General features: G+C 37.6%; 1 protein-coding gene across 1 annotated transcript in view; it reads left to right on the top strand.

Moving 5' to 3' along the window:
* MAP4K5 (mitogen-activated protein kinase kinase kinase kinase 5) overlaps window positions 1–9,877 on the top strand; it is a 105,607-nt gene that overhangs the window by 41,333 nt on the left and 54,397 nt on the right. The window contains exons 7-10 of the mRNA XM_006773763.2: window positions 1,164–1,211; window positions 1,307–1,349; window positions 2,583–2,655; window positions 8,484–8,615. Coding sequence (XP_006773826.2) covers window positions 1,164–1,211; window positions 1,307–1,349; window positions 2,583–2,655; window positions 8,484–8,615 — 296 coding nt within the window. The remainder of the gene's footprint in view (window positions 1–1,163; window positions 1,212–1,306; window positions 1,350–2,582; window positions 2,656–8,483; window positions 8,616–9,877) is intronic.

Here is a 9,877-nt window from a genome sequence, read left to right as displayed (position 1 = left end):
GGGGGTTAGGGGTGATCAGGTCAGGAGGGGAGGAAGTTGGGGGCGAACAGGCTGGCAGTGAGGGGCAGTTGGGGGTGAGAAGGCCAGTGGGGGGGCCAGTTGAGGGTGAGAAGGCCGGCCTGGGAGGACAGTTAGGGGCCATGAGGCCAGCTGGGGAGGGAAGTTGGGGGCCATGAGGCTAGCTGTGAAGGGCAGTTGGGAGCCATGAGGCTGGCAGGGGAGGACAGTTGGGGGTCATGAGGCCAGCAGGGGAGGGCAGTTGAGGAGAACAGGTCAGCAATGGGAGGGAGGGCAGTTAGAGGCAACCAGGCCTGCAGGGGAGGGCAGTAGGGGGGACCAGGCCTGCAGGGGATGTGGAATGACAGGTCGCTATGATGCACACTGACCACCAGGGGGCATATGCTCAATGCAGGAGCTGCCCCCCTGGTGGTCAGTGCACTCTCACAGGGGGAGCGCCACTCATCCAGAAGCAGAGCTCACTGCTGGCGAGCACAGCAGCAGTGGCAGGAGCCTCTCCTGCCTCCACGGCAGCGCTAAGGGTGTCTGACTGACTGACGGCTTAAGCCTTAAGCCGTCAGTCAGACATCCCCCGAGTGCACGACGTGCACCAGGCCTCTAGTAGTAAAATATTTCTGATTTTTTATCAGAAATGATTTTGAAATCTTATAGTAAACATTGATTAGTAAAAATAACAAGTATGAAATCATGATAAATCATTTTATTTAAATATATTTTATTGATTTTTTACAGAGAGGAAGGGAGAGAGATAGAGACTTAGAAACATCGATGAGAGAGTAACATCGATCAGCTGCCTCCTGCACAGCTCCCACTGGGGATGTGCCTGCAACCAAGGTACATGCCCTTGACCGGAATCGAACCTGGGACCTTTCAGTCCGCAGGCCAACGCTCCTCCACTGAGTCAAACCAGTTTTGGCAATGATCAATCATTTTTATGTTTTTATTATTACTAGAATGTTGTGCACGGGTGTGTGGGGGGGTCCCCTCAGCCCTGCCTGTGCCCTCTCACAGTTAGAAACCCATCGGGGGGTTTTTGCCACCAGAAAGACATTTTCGTTATTCTTATTCAATAAGAATTCAAGCAGGAAGTTTAGGCATCAGTTTTGCAATTTTGCTAATGCCACGTTTTATTTTTTTAATTTTAGGGTCTTGCCTATTTGCATACTAAAGGCAAAATGCATAGAGATATCAAAGTAAGTATATTTAATATGTTTAAATTGATAATTGATAATTTTATTGGAATGAATTTTATGATACTAATTAAATAGTATTTGTATTTTTGTTTTAGGGTGCAAATATTTTATTGACAGATCATGGTGATGTAAAATTAGGTACGTTATTTCAAGTTCTAACATTTTTCCAAAATTTTAATAAATTTTAAATTTAATATTAGACAAGTTTAATAATCATGCCAAGAACCATGTTCGTTGTTTGACCCTGCAATTTTACTCCTGAGACTCAGTTTAAAGAGATTAATTCTAAAGATAAAAAAATACATATTCACAGAAGTGTTAATCATAATATTATATGTAATAGAAGAAAATAAGAACATAGTTTTAGCAATAGGAAAACTGTTAAGTTGTGATAAATCCACTTAAGAAACATTATTCAGTCAGTCATCTTGGCCAGGTGACTTAGTTGGTTGGAGCGTCAACCTGTGCACCGGAAAGTTGCGGGTTCCATCCCTGTCAGGGCGTGTACAGGAGGTGATCAATTGATGTTTCTCCCTTCCTCTCTCTCTAAAATCAATAAGAGCATATCCTTGGGTGAGGATTTAAAACAAATTAATAGTTAAGAAGAGTAAGAGTAATCCCGTGATCTGTTACATGACAAAAATGAACTATATTTGTATTTAGTTTTTTACAACCATGTTTAGCAACAACAATAACAATGTTTATACATAGAAAAAGAACTTTTTTGCTTGGCCAAAGCTCACTAACTTCCCTCCCACCAGGGTACACTCAAAAAACATTTTTTAAAATAATAGCACCAAAATACTAACCTGGTTGTGTTAGAATAAAAGGAATTCAGGTGGGTCTTTTATTTTTTGCTATATTTTTCAAATTAACTTAAAAAACATATGTTCTTATTGATTTCAGAGAGATGAAGGGAGAGGGAGAGAGATAAAAACACCAGTGATGAGAGAGAATCATCAATGGGCTGTATCTTGCACACCCCAACTGAGGATCAAGTCCTCAACCCCCAGCATGTGCCCTGACTTGGGCTCAAGCCGTGGCTTCCTGGTTCATGGGTCAATGCTCAACCACTGAGCCACACTGGTTGGGCTCAAATTAACTTTAATGTGCTTGTCATAAAAATATTTTTATTAACTTTTTCCTTAATAATGTACATTTTCATTCTAGTAAAACACCAGTAAATTATTTTCTTTTAATGGGTGTGTTATAAATCAAGCAAGAAGGAATTTAAGTATTCAATTTTTATATATTTTCCTAGCATTACTATCTCAATTATTAATAATGTCAAGCCTAAGGATGAAACTTAGAAATGTTAATGCTTTTATTGAAAAGAACTAAAATTTTCTGTTTTATTTTTTTCCCCACCAGCTGACTTTGGTGTAGCTGCAAAAATAACAGCTACCATTGCAAAGAGAAAATCTTTCATTGGCACCCCTTACTGGTAAGACAAATTTATATTATAATTGAATTTTATGCATTTTCATTTCTTTAGGAAGTCTGAAGGCTTGTATGTTCCTTGATACTATCATAATTCTAGTTGGTTTGGGAAATGTTAAAATTAACCCAGTGTTAAAATTCTAATAATTCCTGCCATCTCTGGGATCTTGTATTGAGAGCACTCATTTGTATGAGAGTTTCAAAAGAAAGACTCATATTACAATCTCTTGTCATTTTGTTACCCTTTCTTTTGGTATTGCTTCTATTTTAATCTTGGACTTTGCTATCTGTTTGTTAAAACTCATGCATCCTACCCTACTCATAATGCATCTTACCAGTTACTGACAAAATAATCTTTCTAAAACACTGCGTTCAGCCCTGGCCGCTGTGACTTGGTTGAGCATCGTTCTGTGCACTGATAGGTTCCTGTTCAATTTCCAATCAGGGCACATTGGTACCCAGGTTGATGGTACCCAGGTTGTGGGTACCATCCCTGGTCAGGGTGTTTGCAGAAGGCAACTTAACCGATTGATGTTTCTCTCTCGCATTGATGTTTCTCTCTCTCTACCTCTCTAAAATCAATTTTAAAAAATTAAAAAATAAATTCATTTAACACTGCTTTCATTAGTGAAGACAGATAACTGAAATATAATAAAAAGCCTAGTAATAAATTTCAATATGTAAAATTACATTTAATGAGTATTATAAATGGTGCCATTTAATGTTTGATGAAATTTTGGATATTTTACTGATATTATTTGGGTAATATTTTATTTGGAAAGAAATGTAAGTACCTCTATACCTCATATTAATATCAAAATAAATTGTATATGGAAATAGTCAAATATAAAACTAAAACCAAAAGAAGTATCAATGACTAGAGTTGAGTAGCCCGTGCTCAGCCCATGTGGCTCTCATGGTTGAGTATTGACCCATGAACCAGGAGGTCAAGTTTTGATTCCTGGTCAGGGCACATTCCCGTCATGAGTTGTGGGCTCAATGTCCAGTAGGGGTTGTGCAGGAGGCAGCCAATTGATGATTCTCATCATTGATGCTTTTGTCACTCTCTCTCTCCCTCTCTGAAATTAATAAAAATAAATTTAAAAAGAGTTGAGTAAGCCTTTCTTGGCATAAAATACTAAAGGGAAAAATTGATAGATTTAACTACATGAAAATTTCAAGTTATTATATGTCCACCCACTTAAAAGGGAACAGCAAGTAACAAACCAGGAAGTAATGGCTAAAATGTGACAAACTAGGTTTTAATATCTTTAATATGTAAGTGGTTTTTTTTTCAGTATTCACCCAAGGATATATTTTTCCATTGCTTTCTAGAGAAAGTAGAAGGGAAGGAGGAGATGGGGGCAGGGGGAGGGAATAGAGAGAGAAACATCAATATGATGTGAGAGAGACACATTGATTGTCTCCCACATGCGCCCCTACCCAGTCTGGGGAACTTCGGACACTTTAACCATTGAGAAAAACTGGCTAGGACAATATGTAAGTTCTTAATAAGACAATAAAGAGTGTTTCCTTAGAAGCAGAGATATTAAAATCATACATATAAGATATCATAAAATAAGAAAAACATTTCCCCCAATTATGACCAAAAATGCAAATTAAATAAACAATTGCACTCTTTTCTATCAAGTTGGAAAATATTTGGAATCATGGGTAATATCTATCACTATCACTAAATGTTTGATAATGAAAGTAGAAATCGGTAGAACAGTTTTGAAAGATAATTTGGCAACAATTTTTTTCATAAACCTTAAGTAATTTTTATGTTCTAGTCTCAATTCTGCTTGTATTAATTTATCAGAGACATACAGATTTACATATTAAGAACTTTATCAAATACTTTAATAACAAAAAATAGAGGGAATATATATATATATATCCAGTAGAAATTAGTTAAGGAAATTATGTACATTCATTCAAATTAATGGAATAAATTGCTGGTATTAAAAATCCTGTTGTAAAAGATGAATGATTAGTGTATAGGCTCATGATATAATGTTAATTAAAAAAGGAAGATTAAAAGCATATGCACTATTATACCATTTTATAGAAGGTGTGTGTGTTTTAAATTCATGGATAAAATATGTGAAATAGTGGTTCTCTTTGGATGGTATAATTGTTAACTTATTTTCTTCCATATTTTGTCATATATTCCAAATTCTCTTCAGTCAACACATACTACTTTTAACCACAGAAACAAGCCCCAATTTAAATAAAGTTAAAAGAAAATAGGTGAGTTAGATCACCTATAAAATTTCATTCTTCACATGCCTATTTCCTCTTTAATCTCTTTTCTGTGACTGTCCTTCCCAGTCAACACTCTTCTTTAGTCAAAATTATCAGTTTTTTGTACACTGACTATTCTAGATATTGGTTATTACCTTCCTAGTATAGTTGCCTTAAGTCCTGTTCTGTCTGAAGAGTGGCATACTCTCTGCCTTACTTCACCCATGGCTGAGTGATGGGTCACATCTCTGTTTTCCACTGAACCAGGAAGTGCAACAGTCCTGGTCAGCTTGGTGCTGCAGTTAGCCACTAATACCTGATTCCAGTGGGCAGAGGAGATGAAACCCACAAGCTTTTTCTGGGTTTTAGCTCAGCTTCCTTCCTCTATGAAATTTGCCTTCAGTCACCTTGCTCCATGGTGATCATTTTCTTCTCTTTGTTTCTATACCCATTATTACTATCTAGTACTTGCAGAGAGCATGTACATGTTGGCATTTTCTGTATATGTATTTTATATCCTTAACCACATTTTAGTTGAGAGACATTTGTTGCATAACTTTTTGTAACCTAAGTGCATATAAAAGCAACTTCTACCTTGTGGGTATTCAATATAAACATAAATTAATTTTAAAATAGTAAACATCCTATATAATAAAAGAGAAACATGTAAATTGACCGTCCCTCCACTATGTGCACCAGCCAATCTGGAGAGTATGCAAATTAACCCAACAAAGATGGCAGGTTAATTTGCATATGCAGGTGCCGAGTGGCCTGGGTCCTGGGAACATCCTTGGGAGGCTGCTCCTAGCCTGTAGGCCCATGCATAGGCCCTGAGCAGCCACAGTCCCAGAATGCCCCTGGCCACTCCGGGCCTACGGGCGCAGGTGCCAAGCGGATGTTCCCGCCCTGTTGCTGCTTACGCATGCACCGGCACCAAGCAGCAGCCCAGGTCCACGCCCCCAAGCCCATCACGGGGCAAACAGGCCAGGCCAGGCCAGGCCTCCCATGATCCCAGGCGAAGAAGCCGCTCCACTGACCAGCCTGCACTATGGACCTTTTTGGGTGGATGGCGTGGAGTCCGGAACCTCTAGCCTGCAGCCATGGGAAGTCTCCCTCTCCTGAGAGTTAGGAGCACCAGCCCAGGTCCTCCCAGCGGCCCGGTCCTGACTGAGGGGGTGAGTTCCTGCAGGCTGGGGTTTGATCCCTAGGCATTAGCAGTAGGAGACCAGTGCCTATGTTATTGCTGTGTGTCCGGGTTTTAATTGGATAAATGCCTGGTGGTCCTGGGCGCCAGCTTAGCAAAATCTTTTAGGAGGAGAATTCTGTCTGGGTTTCCTCAAATTCCCTCAGACACTACTCACCTTTCTGTAAAGGCGCAGAACAAGTGAGGCCCCTTAAATAAAAATCAGAGATCTCCAGCAATGGTGGGCCTCTCTCATCACAGTCATTTGGACTGGATGGCATTTGAGTATTTATCTAGGCACCATGACAGGGAACAGACAAGCTCAAGTCATGATCTCTGCCCTTAAATAACTCACAATCTTATTAGAGCGAGTGGATGATAAAGCACAGTAATGACATCAGAATGTAAGGCAACAGTACAGAGAGGAACAGAGGCAAGTGCTAGGGTGATTTCCCAACAATTAGTACAAAGAGTATGTGCTTTGACTTAAATAAAAAAAAATATGTGTGGAAGTAGCTGCTTCATGAGTATGGGATCCCTTTCTATTTTAACAGAAACTGAGTTCCATGTGAACTGTGTAATATGCTATGATATCTGAGGCACAGGACAAGGGAGGCCCTAAGTGTACTATGCTTTGATATTTGAGTCATTCTTTATTGTTCAATGTGATTTATTTCTGCACGCCTCCGTTTTGTAATAGTTAAATTACTAGAATAATACATCTTGCTATAAAATATTACTAGAAGATCAAATGATCAGGTGACATTTGTTATTTTCTATAAATGAACACAATCTCTGGTATGCTAAAGTGATAGGTATTATAGAAATATTCAGATAGGGAGACCTACAGGCTTGATTACAAGTGAGGCTTACTATCACAACCCAAATTTATTGCTTAAAAAAAAAAGACAGGGAGCCAACTAGAAACTGAACCAAATATAAGCCCTTGAGGGGCAAAAGTAAATTGGATAAGCTTTGCTATTACAAGAGCAAGAAGAAAAAATTCAGATGCAAGAATGAGAACCACATTGCATCCACTTTAAGTTGCTGTTAAAGAAAAAGAATGATATACTATGAAAATACTTAATACAGATTGTAAAGAGGTTTGTTCAAAGAGGATTTCCTAGAGTAGGTGGTATTTCAGTTAATTTTTTTAAATGTGAAGAGGTTAGCTAGATAAGAAATAGGTGTAGGGGTCCCAAATTGCAGAGGGTGCAGGCAGGGCTAAGGGACCCCCCCACCCCCATGCACAAATTTCGTGCACTGGGCCTCTAGTTAAAAAAATAAAAGAATATTTCTCCTGAGCAATATCATCTATGCTTTATAACTTCAGATACCATCATTATACATCACTAACTGCCAAGTAGATAACTCCAGTTCCACTACTCAGTTGACGTTCAGTCTTGTATATATTCAAAACAGCTGTTTGGTAATAGCTATACTTGTATATGCATAAGCATTTTATACTCACATCATTCTCTATAGCCAACCCCTTTTATTCTGTCCCCTCTGCCACTTCCTTCAAAAATCCTTTGTTTTTTCCCTTGTGTTTTTGAAATAATCTAATTCATCTGCATAATGCTGGTTTCACCTCCTCTCACACTGTCCTTCATGTTGACATGAGTTTTAGATCAAGCTTACCCCCATAATTAACCTTTTATTTTCACAGTAAAGTCTGAATTTCTTATATAATCAGTAGGCCATTCATGGTCCATCTAGCACCATCTCTGATGTTCATTTTTCAAATTCTTTATTGTCCCACTCAAACTGTAATGAATGACCTTTCAGTAAAATAAATTAAAAATTACAAACTAAAAAATGATTATGTATTTGATGAGAGTAAGTGCTTACTCTGAATTTCTATACTTATCACAGACTCACAGCAAGCAATTTATGCCCCATATCATACATTGAGTAGCACTGTCCTATCACTTCTCCAGATACTGCATGCTCTCTTCTTGTCTCCCTTCATTTACACTTGTTTCATCGGATTAAAATGTCCCAACTTCCTACTGCTCTTAGCTAGCTCCCTGATGATTCATTCTTTAAGTCTCACCTCCTTTAGGAACTTTTCTCTAACCTTCACAAGGATTTAGGTGTTCTTTTTCTTTTCCCATATTATATAACAAGATTTACAAAACAGAAACTGAAATAAGACAACACGATTTTTTCCTCAGAGCACTAGTATTCAGAGAAGAGAATTCAAGATTTTTAAATAATGAATTTAAAGAATGTGTGTGTCTGTGTATGGATGAGGTCTTTATAAGTCTTTTAAAATAAAGTTTCTTCTTAGCAAATGTCTCTCAGCTCCTTTTCCTCCAGGAAGTCTAGTGAAGACAAAAGTAGCAGATTTCATATAATTTTTTAAAAATGAAAATGATATATTCACTGATTCCTTCTAGGATGGCCCCAGAAGTTGCAGCAGTAGAAAAGAATGGTGGCTACAACCAACTCTGTGATATCTGGGCAGTAGGAATAACTGCAATTGAACTTGGAGAACTTCAACCACCTATGTTTGATCTTCATCCAATGAGGTGTTCTCACTATTTAAGATTATGCACTTATTAATAAGTCTTCTGGGAAGTGAGATACTGATAAGTTGGATATTCCAAGCTAATTTTCAAGTATGTTAAAATGGTAAAGGTTTATAAGGGACTTAAGGATAATCATCTAAACCCTGCTCGCTTGTATTACTATTCCTAAAACAACAAGGAGCAAACAGTACTGTCTGAAATCTTTTTTAAGTCATTACATTCATTCTTCTCTCCGTTGAACTTGTTCCTTTTTTTTTTTTCCTTAAGTAGATTCATAAACATATGATAGACTGCAGATGAGATTTTTTTTGTTGTTCATTTCAGCATGTTTTTTGTTGTTGTTTTTTACTTTTCCTAGGAATAAAGAGTTGTACTTAGTATAATTGTCATTTGCATTTAGGTTAAATTGTCTCAGAAAAAAAATTTGAGGGCCTTTGAAAGGGTTTTTAATATTTTTAATGAAAAGATAAATTGGACTAAAATTTAAACTTTTAAAGTAAATAGTATAAAGTTAAAAAGAAAATCAACAGAATGGGTAATTTGTTTTCCTCACATGATAGATAGAATAATATATATTTCATAAGAAACTCATTCAAAGACTTTATAGGCAAAATATAAATTGTTTATGAGCAAGTACTAAAGAAACATGGAGAACTATTTGACTTCACAAGTAACTAAAGTTATACAAGTTAAGAGATATCTACATTTAGGTGGAATGTCAAAAGGTGCAGACTTTTAAAAAAATAATTTAGACATTATTTGTTATGGGCCATCCAAATGTTTCAGTAATTTCACTAAGAAAATTATACTTGGGAAATAATTCAGGAAAAAAAGGATTATCCATTTCTGGATAACAGGGGGGAAATCTAAATGTCCAATAATTGGTGAGTTTTAAGCAAATTATTTAGTATTAAGGGCAGCTATTACATAAACCAAAGAAACATGAGAAATTGATAATTTTTTTAAAAAGGCAGAACATACTATTACCTAATACAGTAATGTAGTAATTGGTTATTATTAAGATAAAGACTAAAAAGAAGAGCAGGAAATTTCAAATAATATCTTAGGGTTGCAGGAGTATAGACCTTTATTTTTGTTTTCAGTTTTCCTTTATATATGAACTAGGGGCCCGGTGCACGAAATTCGTGCACTGGGTGTGTATGGGGGGGGGGGTGTCCCTCAGCCCAGCCTGCCCCCTCTCACATACTGGGAGCCCTCAGGCGTTGACCCCCATCACCCTCCAATCGCAGGATCGGCCCCTT

This window comes from Myotis davidii, unplaced genomic scaffold (assembly GCF_000327345.1).
Source record: "Myotis davidii unplaced genomic scaffold, ASM32734v1 scaffold847, whole genome shotgun sequence".
Taxonomy (NCBI): Eukaryota; Metazoa; Chordata; class Mammalia; order Chiroptera; family Vespertilionidae; genus Myotis; species Myotis davidii.
This window is presented reverse-complemented; position numbering and strand designations above follow the sequence as displayed.